Source organism: Scheffersomyces spartinae, assembly GCF_019049425.1.
Source record: "Scheffersomyces spartinae strain ARV_011 chromosome Unknown scaffold_5, whole genome shotgun sequence".
NCBI classification, from domain to species: domain Eukaryota; kingdom Fungi; phylum Ascomycota; class Pichiomycetes; order Serinales; family Debaryomycetaceae; genus Lizanozyma; species Lizanozyma spartinae.
In genome coordinates, this window is record NW_025065052.1 from 550,840 (window position 1) to 569,853 (window position 19,014).

The 19,014-nt window shown below is 40.2% G+C and overlaps 9 protein-coding genes and 2 non-coding genes across 11 annotated transcripts; 6 read left to right on the top strand and 5 right to left on the bottom strand.

Annotated features, from left to right (window-relative positions):
* Positions 1-212: 212 nt before the first annotated feature.
* MPC1 (pyruvate transporter) lies at positions 213-572 on the top strand (the record flags this gene model as incomplete). Its single annotated transcript, XM_043194864.1, has 1 exon — positions 213-572. The coding sequence occupies one exon, from the start codon at positions 213-215 to the stop codon at positions 570-572; it is 360 nt and encodes a 119-aa protein (XP_043050615.1).
* A 168-nt stretch (positions 573-740) lies between these two features.
* SES1 (serine--tRNA ligase) lies at positions 741-2,123 on the bottom strand (the record flags this gene model as incomplete). The annotated part of the gene is made up of 1 exon (XM_043194865.1): positions 741-2,123. The coding sequence occupies one exon, from the start codon at positions 2,121-2,123 to the stop codon at positions 741-743; it is 1,383 nt and encodes a 460-aa protein (XP_043050616.1).
* Positions 2,124-2,352: 229 nt separating this feature from the next.
* KQ657_004184 (uncharacterized protein) lies at positions 2,353-3,660 on the top strand (the record flags this gene model as incomplete). The annotated part of the gene is made up of 1 exon (XM_043194866.1): positions 2,353-3,660. One exon carries the CDS (start codon positions 2,353-2,355, stop codon positions 3,658-3,660), a length of 1,308 nt encoding a protein of 435 aa, XP_043050617.1.
* Positions 3,661-4,130: 470 nt separating this feature from the next.
* Positions 4,131-6,533, top strand: KQ657_004185 (uncharacterized protein; the record flags this gene model as incomplete). The annotated part of the gene is made up of 1 exon (XM_043194867.1): positions 4,131-6,533. The coding sequence occupies one exon, from the start codon at positions 4,131-4,133 to the stop codon at positions 6,531-6,533; it is 2,403 nt and encodes an 800-aa protein (XP_043050618.1).
* A 28-nt stretch (positions 6,534-6,561) lies between these two features.
* Positions 6,562-7,956, bottom strand: KQ657_004186 (uncharacterized protein; the record flags this gene model as incomplete). Its single annotated transcript, XM_043194868.1, has 1 exon — positions 6,562-7,956. One exon carries the CDS (start codon positions 7,954-7,956, stop codon positions 6,562-6,564), a length of 1,395 nt encoding a protein of 464 aa, XP_043050619.1.
* A 944-nt stretch (positions 7,957-8,900) lies between these two features.
* KQ657_004187 lies at positions 8,901-8,973 on the top strand. Its single transcript has one exon. It is a non-coding gene; the product is annotated as a tRNA-Arg (tRNA).
* An 11-nt stretch (positions 8,974-8,984) lies between these two features.
* Positions 8,985-9,078, top strand: KQ657_004188. The gene has a single exon. It is a non-coding gene; the product is annotated as a tRNA-Phe (tRNA).
* Positions 9,079-9,326: 248 nt separating this feature from the next.
* KQ657_004189 (uncharacterized protein) lies at positions 9,327-10,532 on the bottom strand (the record flags this gene model as incomplete). The annotated part of the gene is made up of 1 exon (XM_043194869.1): positions 9,327-10,532. The coding sequence occupies one exon, from the start codon at positions 10,530-10,532 to the stop codon at positions 9,327-9,329; it is 1,206 nt and encodes a 401-aa protein (XP_043050620.1).
* Positions 10,533-10,911: 379 nt separating this feature from the next.
* Positions 10,912-14,466, bottom strand: BMS1 (GTPase; the record flags this gene model as incomplete). The annotated part of the gene is made up of 1 exon (XM_043194870.1): positions 10,912-14,466. One exon carries the CDS (start codon positions 14,464-14,466, stop codon positions 10,912-10,914), a length of 3,555 nt encoding a protein of 1,184 aa, XP_043050621.1.
* A 248-nt stretch (positions 14,467-14,714) lies between these two features.
* KQ657_004191 (uncharacterized protein) lies at positions 14,715-15,986 on the top strand (the record flags this gene model as incomplete). The annotated part of the gene is made up of 1 exon (XM_043194871.1): positions 14,715-15,986. The coding sequence occupies one exon, from the start codon at positions 14,715-14,717 to the stop codon at positions 15,984-15,986; it is 1,272 nt and encodes a 423-aa protein (XP_043050622.1).
* Positions 15,987-16,067: 81 nt separating this feature from the next.
* Positions 16,068-18,560, bottom strand: FLC1 (putative flavin adenine dinucleotide transporter; the record flags this gene model as incomplete). Its single annotated transcript, XM_043194872.1, has 1 exon — positions 16,068-18,560. The coding sequence occupies one exon, from the start codon at positions 18,558-18,560 to the stop codon at positions 16,068-16,070; it is 2,493 nt and encodes an 830-aa protein (XP_043050623.1).
* Positions 18,561-19,014: the final 454 nt, after the last annotated feature.

The following is a 19,014-nucleotide window of genomic DNA, read 5'->3' on the forward strand; positions in this document are numbered from 1 at the left end:
TCAGTGTTCCGTAATGAAAATTATACCAAAATTTTCTGTACAGAGAAAGTCCGAGCCCAATCACACTAACTCAATTAGACAAGTTACGGAAAAACCTTTAACTAGAATATACGTCAGCGTTTATCCCTGTTTATTCCATCAAATAGTCATAGATTATTAATCAGATCCTTCATAATTTCTCCATCCCATAGTTTATCCGTCCATCCTATAATATGCTGGCCTTCAAGAAGTTCACAGACAATCTCTTTTCTAAGAAGACATTAAGATATGTGTTCACAACTCATTTCTGGGGACCGGTATCGAATTTCGGGATTCCTGTTGCTGCTGTTCTTGATTTAAAGAAGGATCCAGAATTGATTTCCGGCCCAATGACTGGTTCATTGATAGTATATTCTTTAGTGTTTATGAGATACTCGTTAGCGGTAACACCTCAGAATTATTTGTTATTTGGGTGTCATTTTGTTAATGAGTTGGCCCAGTTGGCTCAAGGGTTCCGATATGTAAAATTCCGTTCTTCAACAAAGCCGGAAAAGGAAGAGGTTCAAGTAGCTGCTGTTGAGCCTTCAAAGTAGATCATACAGTTTAATAAATTATTAGTGCGTATATTATTCGTACATGCATATTGGATGCATATTCCATGCATATATTAGTTCATGCTTATCTTATACATATTCCATGCGTTTAGTACATGCGTATATTATACATGCTTATACTAGTATGCTTGTAGTAAAATGTATATATCACTTCTTGTTCTTCTTGAGGGAGGTCGAGTTCTTGGGTAACTCCTTGACAAAAGGAATAAACTCAGGTTCACCAGGGATATACTTTCTTAATACTTCGGGGATAACTAAACCATCTTCAGTTTGATAATTCTCCAAAATACAGCATAAGGCTCTTTCAGTAGCAGTCAAGGTAGAATTCAAACAATGAACATACTTCTTTTCAGTTTGGTTCTGTTGCTTGATACCACATCTAATTTCCAAGTTTCTAGATTGATAATCAGTACAGTTGGAACATGAAACCAATTCCTTATATTCCTTTTGGAAAGGGAACCAGGCTTCCAAATCATACTTCTTAGCAGCAGCATTGTTCAATTCTCCAGAAACAATACCAACAACTCTATAGGGTAAACCCAATGATTGATAGAATCTTTCAGAAATGTCAATCATTCTATCAAATTCTTGCCATGACTTTTCAGGTTCAGTCAATACAAATTGTTCAATCTTTTCAAAGGCATGAACTCTGAAAATACCCCAGGCATCCTTACCATGGGAACCAGCTTCTCTACGGAAACATGAAGAATAGCCAGCATATCTAACAGGCAATTGTTCTGCTGGAGATTCAAACCATTCACCAGCATGATAAGCAGAGATTGGTTGTTCTGAAGTAGCAATCAAATACTTTTCATCATCACCATCAATAACCTTATACAATTCCTCATCAAATTGAGATAATTGAGCAGTCTTGGCCATAACATCTTTATTCATCATAACTGGGGCTTGTAAAGGGGTGTAATCGTTTTGAGCTAAAAAGTTCAACCCATAGTTAATCAATGCTTGGTTCAAAAATACACCATAGTTTCTTAAAAAGTAACCTCTGTGACCAACAATTCTAACACCTCTTTCAGGGTCATAACCATCCAATCTCAATAAGACTTCATGATGAGATAACTTGGCTGGTGCTCCAGTAGCAGTGGCAACGGCTCCAACTTCTCCAAATCCTTCTGGGACCCAAGTTCTAACCAATTCATTGTTTTCTTCATCCATAGAATCAACAACTGATTCGTGAACAAGGTTACCAATTTGGTTAACCTTGAAACGTAATTGGTTGTCAGCTGCTTGTTCCTTTTCAAGTAAGGCCTTCTTACTTTCGGCCAAAACGTCCTTCTCCTTCAATAATTCACTGGCATCTTCCTTGGCCTTGAACTTTTGACCAATCAGCTTTTGAACAGCATTGGCCTTCTTGTTGATTTCATCCAACTCAAAACGAATCTTGGTCCATTCCTTGTAGTCATTGATGATCTCATCCACAAGCTCTACAGAGGCCCCTCTTTTCTTTTGGGACTCTCTAATCTTATCGGGTTGACCTCCCTTTTCGACTAAGAAGGCGTTGATATCTAACATGACTGATAATACTTTGAACTGTAGTGGTGATGACTATCAATCCTATAGCGTGTTTTCCAGATACATTAAAATTTTTCGATGTCGTGTGTGCACCGAAACGCCCTGTTTCGAATCTCGAAGCAGACAACTATAAGAATCCTCAAGGCAAATCGTTAACTTAAAGCTAAATTAACTTTCATGACATTAAGCGTGTTTATATATATTATAGTTCCTTCATGCTGCTTTTTCAATGCAATCTTTACTACATGATCAAAGAGTTGGAATCATTACTCCCTATGAATATGCAGCTACAATAACAGAAGTGTGTCAGAGTAACTTAAAAGAAGTCAAAGGAGCGTTCCCCTTAAAGAATAATACCCGAGCGGCTATCAATTGGTTATCACTTGAAGAGCAAGAATGGCGGTATCTTCTCAGTGCTAATGCTGATTCGTCAATTGACCTTTGGGATACAAACTCAGGTGAAGGGATCAATGAAGGAGAGAAAATCACTCGCTTGATTCATGTGCCTCGTAAATCAGCTCATACGTACGGCGTACTGTGCATACAATGGTATCCAAGAGACACAGGGATGTTTGTAACGTCTTCTTTTGATCATACGGTAAAGGTATGGGACACCAATGAATTCTCTCCAGTACATGAATTCAATGTTGATCAAAGAGTATATTCTATTGATGTCCTGGAAAGTGCAACAGTAGCTGTAGGACTGGATCAACTGTTTATCAGATTATTGGATCTCAGATCTGCTGCAAGCGCTCATACACTTTCGGGTCACAAGGGGAAGACTTTGTCAGTAAAATGGCACCCTCTACATACTAATGTTCTTGCATCTGGTGGATATGATGGGGAAGTCCGTATATGGGATATTCGAAGAAGTAAAAGTTGTCTTTGTCGTTTGGATATGTTGAAGACGGCTGATGGCGATGATATAACGGAATTCAATTATGTCAAACATATTCGAATACCTTCAGTTAAAGCACATCTGGGACCTGTTAATGGTTTGACTTGGGATTCTAGTGGCACATTACTTTATTCAGCAGGAAACGATGATAAGGTAAGGGTGTGGGATATGACTCTGCCTTCACCTCCTCCAACAAATTTACTTATAAACTTTGGTCCATTGACCCGAAACAAATATCCTCAAACAATTCCTCTACTACTTAACCATCGTCATGAATCCAATTCCCCAATGCTCTTTTTCCCATCTGACAATGGAGATGTTTACGGATTTCGAGCTGCCGATGGGAAATTGATATGTCGGTTACATAGATCTTCGTCCACTAAATTCACTGCACAGCAGGATCGAACCACTGCCATGGTCCGTGGTTCTCCGTTCCTGTCGAAATATATCCATGGCACGGCTAATGGTGCACTTGTAATGTGGGCTCCCATGTTTGATCTGCCTACTGCTACTCAAGTGTTTGGAGATTTGGTCCATGATGATGATGAAGAGTATGAACTGATTTCTACTGTAGAAGCAGAACAGAAACGGCTCTGTCTCCGCCAGGAAGCAAAGAGAAAGGGAATAGAGCTCGGATGAGTGAAGAAGGGCGAAACGGTCACGATGAAGAGACAATCACCAGATGAAAGGGTTCTTTTACGACGACTGAGTGACACTAAGAGAAATCCAAACTTCTCCATAAAACATTCAACTGCCTGTACGTCTTCATTGTTAATCAGGTTGAAGACGAGACAACATTTCGCAGCCAAATAAGAACGAAGTCGTGTTCTGCTCAAAGTCGGAGAACCATATTTCAAAACCAAATAAACTCTAAGTGTAAATATGCGATGAGGAATACGACTGGTATACTTCTAAAGGACGTACGAAGTACAGTACTAGAAGAGATTTCAGCCACCGTCCAATCACATAGTAGTGCGTTAAGAAGACGTGACTGTATTTATCATAGGAAAAAAGAAATACTCACAAATACAAAGTGTATTTCTTACTGTGCTTATTGTTACTGTTTTCATTGTCATAGTCTTGTCTTACTGTTATTAGCATTGCATTAAATGGCAAGGATAAAACTCCAGGTTGTGGTTGTGCCCATTTCACATGTAAAGACGTCATCCGATGTGCTTGGTGCTGGGGTGCTGCGACGGTTTCTTCATCTTACACTGGAAGAAACAGTCTTGAAGGTATTGATGGAGGAAATCGTCACTCGATTTACAAAGTTGTATCCTGATGAAGATCAACTTGAGATAGTTGGTCTTCAAGATCAATCTAAATGTGACTTGGATCCAGATTTCACCGTCGGTGATGTTTTTGATTCCGGAGATGTTATACAAGTGATATGTGCAAATGAAGTCTATAAACCTCGTCGTATGTCTTATAGTCCTACTACTAATGCCAATACTTTTAATGTGTTGGAAACTCCATCTTCTCGAACTAAATCATCTTCAGCATCATCATCTGGTACGGTTATTCAAAGTACTCCATTGCCGAATCCAGCACCCGTGTTAACTGAACTTGTTGAAGTACCTCAAAATGATATTGCAGACGAATATTTCCATACTACAAATCATAAACTTCCAACTAAGAAAACAGGCACTACCAAGGTTAATACTCCTGTTGCAACTGCCTCGAATGGGGTCAAGATTAAGACAGTTCAAGTAACAAAACCAAAAGGCTTTAAATCTGCTACGGCCAAAGATGCTAGTGTTACTATAGTTGATCCTAATTCCACTCAAGGAGGAGATCACAACGATAGTAACGTTTCGTTGCCTCCTCCTCTTCCTCCTCAAAAAAATGATGTACTGCAATCTCGAATCATTCCTAAAAAAAGGGTCACCAAACCATCATTTGATCTTAGTGGAACCTCCTCCTCCACCACTCCTAATTCAGGTAAAAGAGTAACATCAGGAATGCTTAATGTTCCATTGCATACACAGATTCATTCGGAAATCATTCAAGGATCATCTCCTAAAAGTGTGACTCAACAGAAGGTGATCATCTCTTCGGAAGATCTGTTTGAAGAAGACTCCAGCTTGGAAGAGTTAAAAGTTGAACAAGAATTTTATGAAGACCAAAGTTCTGATGAAATTGAGAAAGCAACAGCGAAAGTTGATCCTTCAAATGTTGATGGTGAAACCATGGATAAAGAAGATGTTCTAAATCTTTTTAGGAATGAGGGTAGGAATTTGCAACGATTGAAAAGAAATTTACAAATTGATATGGTCAATCCGCCAAAATTTGATGGTACCAGAGCTCCTCGTGCAGCAGCAAAGAAAGCTTCCTCGATGTTAAAGGATACCCATAAGCCACAAGTTCCAGCTCCGGCTCCGGCTCCTACCGTAGTAGTAAAGGTTGAATCATCTGACCTGCAGAACAAAACCACTGGTAATAGTGCTTTGGTACCAAATTCCATGAGTATCTCCGGTAGTAAGGATACTAATGTAGACCAAGCAACTTCTTCAATTCCGCTGGTGAATCCCAAACCGGGAAGACCTAGAAAAATTAATGATTCGAGGTTATCCCGTATTGAACAAGAGGTACAAGAATCTACTTCAGAAACTACCAAATCATTGTTTAATGTTCTTCAAGGTTATTCTAAATTGGAAGCTGATCCAGAGAACTTCAAACCCACTGAAATCAAACAGGATGGTCGTGAATTCATTCCGGCCATTCTGTTGCATGCATCACCAAAAGTGACAAACATTGGGCCCACTGAAGTTTCTACTAATAAGAGGAAAAGGAGAACAAAAAATAAAGCGAGTAATACTCAACAGCCAATGAAGTCCACCCCTAACTTGGATTCAAAAAATCCCAAGAATTTGCATGAGTCATCATCTTCAGAGTCAGACAGATCTGAAAGTTCTGGCAGTGAGTCAGATGACTTAGCAGAGACACGTTCGAACAAAAAGCCACGTCTTGTTATGTCACAGCCTAATAGACTGGATCATACCGGGGTCAAACAAAAGGCTTTTACACCTGCAGTCAATAAGATCAAGCAAGCTTCTCCAACGGAGAAAACACCAATACCCAATAGAACTAAAGTTAATGAGAGACTTGAAACCAACCTTCGGACACCAAGTGCAAACTTGAGTAATGGTGGGGGTTCAATAACAAAGTCAACTTCAATTTTGAATACTCCTGGGTTACTAAGTTCAATCAAGAAGCCAACGTTGGCTTCATTAACATCTTTGCAAGATTTGCAGAAGAAAGGAACTCCAGACGTGCATGATGGTGCCTCACCCAATCCTGCTAGTATTCCCAAAAAGGTTGTTCCGGTTTCTAGCGGTGAGCTGGATTCTGAGAGTGAAGTTACTTCCGATAACGAGAGTAGTTATTCTTCATCCTCCAATGATGAAGATGAGAACGATGTTTCGGCAAAGTTCATTACTACAAAGAAGGTTAGTCGGTATAAGACACCTAAACTGAAGAATCGACTTTCGAGCTTATTCTCACGTAAATGAGATAAAGATTTACTACCTGGCCCTATAATTAAATCTTCCTTCCAATGATATCCGTGCACCAATTCCCATACTTGTATAAACAAGGATCCCGTTCCTTATATTTATCTCCAATCAGCAACAAGATATTCATATACAATTCATTTACGTACAGCTGGGCTTTATCTGGATCTTCCAAAAACACTGCACCAACGTATGCCTCAAAATAATCGGCTATGAATTCCTGTTCGTATCTTATATCATCTGGGATTCCACCTTCGTCAATCTGAGTGGCAGTTGTGGACCAATGATCATATTTCTCGATATAAGTTTGGAGAAATGTATGCACAACGGTATCTTTTAAAGCAAATGGCAAGTTATAAGCAGCAGCTAATCTTGACAATAAAGTATTAGTTGCCAATATTCGTTTCAACATATTATAAGTTCTATTCCCAAATGAAACATCATTATTATATGGAGCCATGTTCTTAAACTTATACATTAGGTTGGTGGCTTCTCTTTCCAAGAAGAAATCCCCCAATCCGTCCAAGAAAGATAAATCATAGCGGAACACCATATAATTTCTATAGTTCAAATCGGTATACCCTATATGTTTCAATTTGGTGGCTATGGGATGGTTAGGTGTCAAAAATGCTCGGTATAATTCTTTATGAATTAATGCCTTTACTAACAATTGTTTGTTCCTGATAGTTGGTAACTCTGGCAACTTCACCTTATAATCGCCATCATAGTACATAGTAATATGTTTTGGGCCATTATGAATGAGTGATTCATCGACTTCAACAGTTTCATAGTAATCATTTAAGATATCCAAGAGTTCCTGTTGCTCATTCTGAAGTTGGTTCTCGGGATTTGTCAACAAATTCTCGTATTTCCGGGCTTTGGCGTAAATCTCGGCTAATGACTCCGTGAATTGTACGATCTTGGCCTTGGAACTCGTAACCAACATATACCCTGCGGCAATGAAAAACCATTTAAAATCAGAAATATTATGAGTATTCAAGATTCCCGTTTCTTCCCCCCTACGGAGGTCCTCATTATAGAGGTCCAAGTTCGAAGTTAGATACACCAATTCTCTAAGACGGTTACCGGCTTCAGAAGTTCGATCTGGTTCAAACTCTTCCTTAACAAACGTCGAGAGGCTATGGACTAAAGTCTTGATAAAGCCACCTCCGGTAACAGATGTCATATGACCAAACTTCTGATACAAATCCAACTTTATCAAATCTGTACCTAGATTAAACAAGTGGTTTCTAGAAAAATTAGATCGTAAAAGATCATCTAGTTTAGCTGGGATCAATGATGGTACAATAGTATTCGGTATTGGAGCATTGGAGTTAATAACATTATCATTGTCTGACATGGTTGTTGGTCTTCGGAAACCTGGTGAACTATAATGTCTAGCTTTTGTATGATGTTTCCTCATCTTTAACAATAATGCTCGTATATATACGGAATCTGATGTGAATACAACAAGTGAGCTGCTCCTCGTATCTTGACCCCAAAGGTTCCTAAAAGCAACTGAAATTCCCTGACTCATATGCTCCAATTGGTCATCTAAAAGGAAGGATTATTCATATGTAATTGAAACCACTGCCAAAGGAATCAAGGGGTATTCAGTGTCAAAATGAACGGGGTATGGTTATCTCCCTTAATAGATATACCTGAACTGGGGCAACGTGCAGTTCCAATGCATCGAAGCTTTCGTGTACCTGCATACTGTCGTTTACTACGTTAAGAACAGATTCTTATCCTTTTGTTATCCTTTTGTATGAGTCACTTAAAGGGGGATTTAACGATAAAATGTCTCTATCAATTAGACAGTTAAAATGAGGAGATTCTAAGTATTACGTCACGTCTCTGATTATGTACTTATTTAAAGAAAAATGGGTCATTTGGTGGCAAAATCATACCTGTTGGACACTATGACTGTAACATTGTAAACTTACAGCAATTGTGTAAGTAATCTAAATATAGTGTGGCTTTTTGGTTTACAAAACAAAAGTTATCAAATACATTCACAAATAGACAACTATTAAAACAAAAAAGCACTAGTTTTAAACCTCTTAGAGTGACTTAAAATGCTACTACATCTGCACCCTACTTAACTGATTTGGAAGGTATAACATTTACAGCTTTCTACGATTCAAATAAGGTACTAGTTCTACTTTGACATGTTTTGTGTTAGCAACCTTTCACAATTGAAGCATTTACCTTTTACTGAATGACTAATGACTCACATACCAATGATTTTGATATACTTCAAAGAGAACTGACTGTAGTCAAGTAAGAAGTGAAGCGCTACCAATCACATATAAGACTTCTATCCTGTCCATACAAAAGTTGCATACGCCTTTCATTCAGCAAGTGGCCTGCGTAGCGTAATGGTTAACGCGTTTGACTTCTAATCAAAAGATTGCGGGTTCGACTCCCGCCGTGGGTTCTTCTTCAAATGCGGATTTAGCTCAGTTGGGAGAGCGTCAGACTGAAGTTGAAACTCCAGTCACAGTTAATCTGAAGGTCCTGTGTTCGATCCACAGAATTCGCATAATTTTTTATTCTTATACTACTTTTCAAGGACCCATTTTTTATTTCATAGTTGACTCGTATACCGAAACTGAATATAGGGAAATACGAGCTACGCACTGGAAACCTAAAAGCTAAATCACGGTCCATAATAAGTACGATATGCATTGAAAAATACTAATAACTATATAACTCGTATCTTGAATACGAATAATGCAAACATAACAAACACTCTACAATAAATCCAATTTAATAAATGCAATGAATAATTTAATCAGACAACTTCTGGTTACAGAAATCAACCAAATCAGTAAAATGTTCCTTTAAATAAAAGTTCAAGTTCTCTTCAGTAACAACCAACTTGAAGTTGCTTAAATATAAGAACCCCACCTCGATCTTAAACAAGTCCTTTTGACTTACACCACCAACGGTTGCAAAAGCCGATTGTTTCTGGTAGACATCTTCTAACTTCTTGGTAGAACATCTAATGACTCCAAGGATAAACCTATAAGCGTTGTAATCTGTTAACGGAATAACGTCCAACAAAATGGTCATTTTGAACAATAAAAATGCACTATGGATGTAACAACTAACTGAGACCGAGGGAGAATACGTTTTTATCCGGTTTAGAAAGTCTTCGATAGACAACGGAGGTTTCTTAATCAAATCAAACAACTTTAGCAAGTGGCCATTTTGTTGGGTGATTTTAGAAGTCATGTTGTAGTTCAACTCCTTCCGGAGCCATTCGTCGGTCCTATCAAGAACATTATGAGGGTCCAAGTCAGCTGTGGTTGTCAACTCTTCAATTGGGATATACGGACCACATTCATCATGTTCGTCGTCATCGTCATCGTCATCATCACCATCCAAACTGGTGGTGCTGGTGCTTTGCAACCCACTGTCATCGTGACCATAGTTGATAATGCGATCGTAAAAGGGATCCTCTTCTGTGGGAGTAACCGCCCCAGAAGATAACTGAGGCGGAGGAGGGTCATTAAAGTTGTCTCTCAACTTGGAGAACTTCAACGGCGGAGATAACGGAGGAGTTTGAGACCTCATGACCTCGGAGATCTTCCGTTTCTCCTCTCCATTTCTATGACTAACGTCTTCAGGGAAAATCCGTTCTACCGTTGTAGTGGGTCTCGTAGGTTTGCACGATGCGATCTTGGGTTCAGGCTGATAAAGTGTCGGGTTACTGGCACAGGGCGAAGGAGGAGTGTATTCATCCACACCTATGTTGTATTTGGCTAGCTGCATCCTGCGGAACTCCAGGAGTAAGTCCGGTCGACTTTGAAGTCGGATAATCTCATTGACCGTTGTACTAAGAACTCGAACAGCATGATAAGCATGAAGCTTATTGATGTCTTTGATATCATGTTTGAAATCAAATACCAACTCGTCTGCCGATGTCTCGTCCAATGATTCAGGATCATCAACAAACGTTTGTTGTGTTGGCTTCAAGAGAATATCCAGCATACTTTAGTTTTAGTTATGTCGTGCTTTAGCTCGTATAATCCTTCTCACTTACACTCACATACACATATAAATATATATATACACGAACACTCTCTGTCTATCTATTTCTGTCTATATCTCTTCAATAGGATAGTTTATGCTTGCCACTCGGGTTAATAATTCTAGCTTTCAATATCAAATAACGGATAAACTCTAAAAGTATGCAAGTGTGTGTGTGTATAATCGTTTGAGGTTTTTGCTTTCTACATCGCAAAAACTAACGGATCATTTACAAATAAATTGCGTAGAGTCGTGCACCAACCAGATAGGTTAAAATAGACACCTTACATTGTGTTGGTATAAATACATGAACATATATTGTGTACATATAAATGCTATTCTATGCTCTTCTCTTCTTATGAGAATCACCATCGGATGAACCCAGAGATCTCTTCTTCCCCTCTCTGGAAAAATATTCCTTCTTTCTTTCTCTTTCTTTCTCCTTCCGGATCTCTTCCTTCTTTGCGATCTTCTTGAGTTTCTCCTTGAACTTGTCTTGATTCTTAGTTTGACGTTTAACTTCTTTGTCCTTCTTGATAGTGGCTATCTTTTGCATTAAGTCACGTGCCTTCTTCTCCTCGCCCCCTAACACCACGGCTCTTTTAGCCATATAAGTCGACTTCTTCTGAGGTTTCATTTCATGAATTTGGGATTTGAAAGGTAAATTGGCTTTAAGTGATTTAGGGACTCTTAATGGGTTAAACTTACGTTCAACTCGTTCAATTTTCTTATAAGCACTATCAGCCAATAAAGGTGTTTCTACACCCCTCTCGGCTCTAACTTGTCCGGTTAATCTCATCCCCTTCCATTCTCCATGTTCAGACATCAACAATGATGTCACGGGATTATAGAACCGTTTGATTTTAACAGGATACCATGTCTTCAAGAAAATGGTATCCGACATTAAGACTTTATCTTCAAATGTCGCTCTGAAATGTCCATCAGGTTTCGATAATGCTCTTTTGATTTCACCTCGGATCCCACTAACAGTTCTTAAAGCTGCCCCTTCAAACTTGGCCACTTCTAAACTGTTGGAAAACATATCCTTGACAAAAGCTGTGTTCCGGAAGATCTTATAAGGATACCCGACCAATTTCAACTTCTTAACAATTTCGACGGTAGAGTTAAGCTCTTCCACTATCCCCGTGGCTGCAATTCTAAATGCCCCGGTGGTGGACTTGTTGTCGATAATGTTAAACCCGACAAATGTTGTGTTAGGTGCAACCAATGGCCCATAGAATGACGCAAAACAATATGCATGGTCCGGAGTATACTTCAACATTCTGTTTCTGGTCCGGGAATCTGATGTGGTATAAATGGGTAACGTCTGGAATCTTCTCCAACCTAAAGATAAAATCAACGGGTCTTGTGATTTCAAGATCTTCTTGTGCCATCTATGTTTTCTAATTCTGACATTCATGATCCCGAATCTGGATTCAGTGGCTAACAAACCTCCTAATACGATGGGATATTCCGGTTGTAAGTTGTTGATAAACTCACAGGGGAGGTCTTTAAACACCAACTTCACATACGAGCCGGCTCTATACCCTTCAATGTTGACTCTGGTGGTGTCGTCCATTTGATCAAACTCTTCCTTATTGATTTCCAATTGCTTGGCCATCTTATTCTTTTGGAATTCATACCAAGTGTCGGCTTCAGTGTCACCTTCTGGATCGTCTGCTCCGAACTCTCTGTCTTCTTCTTCTTCAAATTGCATCTTCAATTGAGCTTTTTTAGAAGCATTCAACTGTCTTCTCTCTTCAACGGATAAATTCTCGTCCTCGACTCCCATTTCATCCTTCTTTTCTTCCTCTTCAAAATCAGCAAAGTCGTCCTTCTTATCTTCTTCTACTTCCTCATGCTTTTCACCAGTTTCAAGATCCTCAAAGTCTCCATAAACCTCTTCATCATCGTCACCAACGTCCTCCTTTCCTTCAGAGCTCTCGTCAGTTACCTTAGGTGCAACCAATAATCTGGTCTTCAAGATTTGATACCCATTTTCGTACTCTTTATCATCATTATCGTCATCATCACCACCATCAGGATTGAACTTCCTCTTTAAGTCTTCAAGCGGAGGAAAGGAAGGAATAAAATTGTCCAAATCTTCGGTGGTTGAAGCTGTCTGCTTCTTCTTGAAAAAGTCATCATCATCGTCTTCAATATCTTCTTCTTCCTCATCCTCTTCTTCATGCTGTTTCCATCTACGAATGACCTCAGAAGGCTCAATATTGTCCAAGTAAATCAACTTATTGATGTCCCATCTCCGTTGAACCAGAATCTTCAACTTGGCTGCAGTCTTCCTATATCCGTTCTCCTCTTCTTCATCAGAAGATAACGATGAATCTTCCGCAAACTCCAAGTCGTTCTCCTTGTACTTATTATCATCGAAGTCAACTTCAATCAACTTGGGCTCATGTTCATTGTATTCTAGTCCATCATCATCATCATCATCATCATCATCATCATCGTCTTCTTCACTGTCAAATTCATCATCTTCACGTATAGACTTCCCATATAATCTTGGGTTTCTCATGTGCTTCCTTCCTTGTTCCTGCTTCAAGTCTTCCTCATCCCCTTCTTCAAGATCAGACAATAAACCATGCTCTTCATCTTCATCATCATCAACTCCACCTCTACCCTTAATCTCTTTGGACTCACTGAACAACTTCAACCCTGGTCCTTCTTCAAACCGTTCTTGAACCGTCTTGGTTACCTCCTGTAAATCAGTAACCAACTTCTCTCCCTCACCCATGTCTTCGCTCTTGACAAAATACTCCTTCTCCCCCACATCAATGTAGACGGCATCCTTATCAACCAAAACACCCCCGACATCGGACATAGGGGCATATATGATCTTCTGCTTGTCTTCCAATCTTTTCCGTCTTCTGGTCACCGGTGCAACTGTTTCTCCGGCCGCAGCTGCAGCCTTGGCCCGTTCTCTTTCAATGTCTTCTAACCGTTGTTCAAAATAAGGTGTAGGACACGGGTCCGGTAACTTCTCCACGGAATGAACATAGAAGTCTCCCATCCCGGCTATGTGCATATGTGCATTGGCTGCAGCCAAGGGGGTACCATGCAAATACCCATAGATAGCAACTTGTCTGTCACACTTGGGATTCTCCACTATATCGTTAGGATGGGTTAAATCCGTTACTCTGTCGGCCAATAAATACGGATGTTCGTTTCTCCATTTCAAAGGACGGAACTTCATAACAGACATGAATCTCGTCAAGTTTAAGATTTCCCGGTCGGGATATCTACCGTTGATAACCCCGGATAAATAAAACAACTTGGCTCCCTGGTACACCTCGGTCCAGAATCTATGTTTCAATCTCTTCTTAGACGTTCTTAATGTAGATTGAGACTTAAACAAGTCCAAATGCGTGGCGACACCCAAAACTCTAGGCATCCCATGATGTTGGGCTATGTTAAGGAACTCCATGGTCTCCATTTCCAACCCAAAGTTACCATCAACAAGTAATAACACCAAGTCGGCGATTTTGGCAGCATCTACCATGGAATTGAGATCATTGCTCACTTCCATAAACGTCAATCTTCTCCGCTTCCCACTGACAACAGTGATTGGTCCTTTGATCTCCGTCAAGGTGGTCTTGGTTAATCTTCTAACAAGTGACCGGATTAATGTCGTCTTACCGGTACCGGGGGGTCCCACTACACACACAATGACGGGAGGAGGATCATCATCGGGCGTTCTGTCTACCATAGGAACATGTAACTTCTTCTCCTTAACATCATGAGATCTTCTTGCCATCCGTTCCAATTTCCTTGGGGCATTCACTGCAAATGCTTTAACGTTTTGTCCATTCTGATGCAACCTCTTTTTGGCACTATTCTTTTTGGGCTCCCCTCTGTGGGGCTTATTGGCTTGTTCCATTGCAATTAATCCACCCAGCAATGTACTAGGAATGTACTAGGAATGTGTGTTATAACAATGCTTAGTATAGGCTGCTAATTTTTTTCCATAAGATGCTCATCGCACCGGAACACTATATAATCCGAGGCGAGTCCGGGGGACACCGAGGGTAATCTTCAGCTTTGTGCAATTGTTATAAGGAACTATTTTATTTTGCAGCAATTGGCGCTAACAGTAACACACACACATTTATATATTTACTGCTTTATATGTACATTATTCCCTTTCTTTTCATACTACTGTTATCCTCCTGTTGCGAAGGTGGCTGGGTCTTCCAAGACAACAAGAAGAATGCATGCAGCGATGGATATAAGCGCTCCATAATATTCCCCTTTACCGGGTTCAAAATAGACCGAGTATATAAATGGACGGGTCTTTTCCCGCCAACCAATAGTGCCTTTATATCTATCACTCATTGTGTGGAAGGGAAGGTGGACTACGAGAAGTATTTCCCCATAGACGACGAGGAAGGTAACCATTTCTGGAGGCAAGCATTCTGTGTACTACAAGCACCACCAAAAGATCCCTTAAACTACCGAACAGCCGACACGGTTAAGAACATCGAACTCAGTGGGAAAATAAGTGCCTCCAACATTGAATACAAACAAGAGACTTCGTTGTTGGTCAAAGTTGGCAATCTCTTACGGAAAAAGGTGGATGGAGTATTGGAGAAAACGTTTCAACTGGGGTTCATCAATTATTCCGGTAAGAAGCTGTCGGATCATTTTGAAGATATTCTTTCCTCCACGCCTGAAGCTTCGTTGGCTTGGGCTTTAAGAGATTTGGCTTGTTATAAGTTTGCCCGAAGGAAGAGATACGCCGAACGAGATCTACAATTTTATATTCCCTCCACGTTTGTTGGAGGAATGTACCAATATTCCGTTCCGGATAAAAGTCTAAAGAACCACGTAGATAATAACGCTTTCATTCCAGACATAAAGTCCTTGGCCATGCCCTTAGATATTCCGCTTACAGACAAAAGTTTGCTCGTCCCCATAGGTCCAGTCATCGCACAAGACATTACGTCGCAGTCGGTCACATATAACATCAACCCTTTTGTTGGACCCATTGCGTTGACCCACAGAGTTCCGTATCTTGCCACTGCCACACCATGGGACTTACGGTTCAGGTTATCGGATACTCCAGACGTTTACAAGCGGAAGTGGGCCGCATTAATTGATGTGTTTGAAGAGTATAGTTTTTCCGAAGCCGACGCCAATATCGTCGCCCTGGCACTAAGTGCTTCGGCCAATTGGTTCCACCAAATCACCAACCCGCTTGAAATGGAAAAACTCATAGCCAACAATAAGGCACAGATTGCAAAGCTTCACTTGAAGAAAGACATGATCATTGAAATGGCTGGAAGAATGTCGCTTTTCCAGAAAGGTGCGGTTCTATTAGGTGGATGGAACCGTACGACTTCAACGGCGACATTACACCATCTTCAAAGGCCTTGGGACCAACTACAAGACAAAGACTAAAAAAAGATAATAATATACTCATAACAATGTCGCAAAATTGAACGGATAAAATATTGTACAGATTAGTGGGTGTCCCCCACTTTAGATGATGTTCCTGGTTCCCATTGGTTGCTGGCTCATGTTTGAAATGTTGGAACTGTAGCTCATGTCACGCTTATGTTCTTCAAATGCTTTATGAGGGGAAGTGGTCATTTCTGGAAAACTATCCTTAGCAGTGTCATTATATTTGTTTGCCTCTAATGGATGATCTTCTTCATTGCCAGCAGTGAGAGCAGTGTTCTCCTCTATACGTTCGGAGTTAATACCGCTATTTTCCTTTCCTCCGAACTTTAACCATCTGGATTTCAACATGGATAATCTCTGTTTATTGCTGGTCAAATCCTTTTCAACTTCATGGGAACTTCCATCCTTTTCTTCACCAGATGATGATGATGTATTCATGTCTTCATTCATAAACACCCGTTGTTGTTCGGTTGAGGGTGTTAATTTGGCCACACTATCATTATCAAGATTGGAGTAACTCCTGTTCCGAAGAGGGTCCTCATTATCAACATTATTCATAAACTGTTCGGAAATATTGTTCAACTTATACATTTGACCTTCCCAATCCTTGGTATGGTCTTGCGCAGCGATCCCCAAGGCAGCTAGTTCATCATTAGCAACATCTTCCAGGGAAGCACCCTTTGGAGTGCCACTAGCATAAGTCGACGCTCTCTTTCTTGGGTTTCTCATGGACGACATTCTTTGGAACGATGCTCTATCATCTTTTGCAGGTGCAAATCTGGCATCTGGGTTTTTGGAGATGATTGAATACACAATGAACACCACAATCAATACCAAAAGACAGAAGGAAAAGGCGGCATTAAGAATGAAAAATACCCACCCCATAATTGAAGCCACAGGTGCTGGTTGACCAAACACATCGGAGAAGAAGATAAAAAGAAATGAATTTAACGTAATCACAATGGACATGGTATAGTTAATAATATTGGTGGCCTTGTTCAAATAAGGAGCACTCATAAACAAATAGATGGTGTAAGCCAAATCTATAATGAATAACGCCAAAGATGATGCCTTACCGGAGAATTGGAATAACCCAACGAAAATCCCCTTAGCCAACGTATACACCACAAGAACGATTCCAAACCAGTATTTCAGGGCATGGAACATGGTATAACAGAAACCGAATTTGGAAAGAACTCCGGAGTCACCATAAAGAATAGCTGCTGGATTCTTATAAAGTTGAATAGAGAGTTTCCCATAGTGCCAGGTTTTATAAAGTGCATACAGAATCATTCCAAGGGAAAGAATAAGGAAAAGAACTGCCAAAACAATTACCGCAGGAGAATCTTGTTGTACGAATTCCCAAAGTGATAAGATAACCAATTGGGTGAACCCAATGTAAATGTACCTTAATAAGGTACCCTTTAAGATATTGGTGAACAGGGTTCTAAAGTGTGAGAGTCTTGTTGGTTGAAGTTTACCCATTCTGATCAACAATGTGACCGCATTCTTGATTAGGACAATGATAATCGTCAACACAAATCCACACAAGACAAAGAAGGTGAACCCCGTGACCACTATCGAAGTAGGCTCGATATGAGAATTGAAACCAATCCGTTTAATACCTCTTAAAACAATTAAATTTGAATTTGATTTCAAAGAGAAATCCAAAGCTCTTTTAGCAGGCATCACATAGTTATTTCTAACTAACTCATGCAATGAATCCAAATAGTCCAAAGATCTTTGCACCAAGATTTGCTTTGAGGTTCCAAGAAAATAAGTGGTTGGATTCCCCCCCGTGGCTTGTACGTACCATCTAAAGATCTTTTGCATAAACAGAACTTGAATTAACCCCATTGACCAAGCCAAGTTTTCGGCCCAAGCAGAAGCAATGGGAGGGACTCTTTCCACATGTTGCATAGACACTACGACCACACTTTGGAAGTAAAGGAAGAGCGACACGGCATTAGCAGAAATATGAGAAGCTGCATTAGAGTTACCAAAAGTTGATAATAAAGCACTAATAAGGAGTCCCAATCCGGCGATAACGGCCGTAGCCCATTTGGCACCGGTTTGAGACACAGTTTTACCGTTAGAGAAACTTGCTTGGACACAAGCCAACTTTTCACCACTGCTAATGTCATAGACCAGCAACTTCAATACGGCATCGATGTCGGGCACGGTGAAGGCTATTCCGGGAATCATATCAATGTATTTCTTGGAGACATATTCAATGGATTCGATTTGCATAGAACCAGGATACATGGGACAAAACTGCTTCCAACCCATGTCACACAAGTTCAAGTCTTTGGAGATAATAAGGAACCCGTAAGCATAAACTTGGGCACTTGCTCGGACATAAGAAGACAATTCTGTGGTTAAGTCCACTTGGTAATGTAAGGATCCGTCATCGGGGTTAAACGTAACGTTAAAGTATGTGGGGGATATTTTGGAGTTATCCATGCAAGTCACCAACGAACGGGAGGATAGAGCTCTTCTTGCGGTCACAGGGGATGACAAGAATGTGACTAGGGTTAACCCTATGATCCATAAAGAGTTGAACAGCTTCATGATTATGGGAGCGGACTTGAGGCGGCAGCAGAGGATGTCAATGTTACTAGGCCTCTAGCGGACTTAGAACGACAATAACTCAGTTAAGGCGATGATAAGAAAACAGAAACCGACTAAGAAAACAAGGTATACTAACACCAAGACAATACGACTTAACACCACCAAGGAATAAGAATAGTAGTAGCGACGGTGGGTAGGTGGGTGGGACGGGAACGACCGTGAGGCAACTGATGTTGTTAAATAGTCACAATAAGTGCTTGAGCTAAGCGGCTACTATAGTATCACCAAAAGACTTTGAGTGTGTGATATATTTGGGACTGATGGTATGAAAAAAAAAGCCTGTGTATAGGAAGCGAAGGAGGTGCGTGGCTTTGGACAGATCAATTACGTAATAGGTGGCTATTAATATAGAGTGTCGTGCAATGGAAGATAAGTGGAGTTTATGATTGGTTAA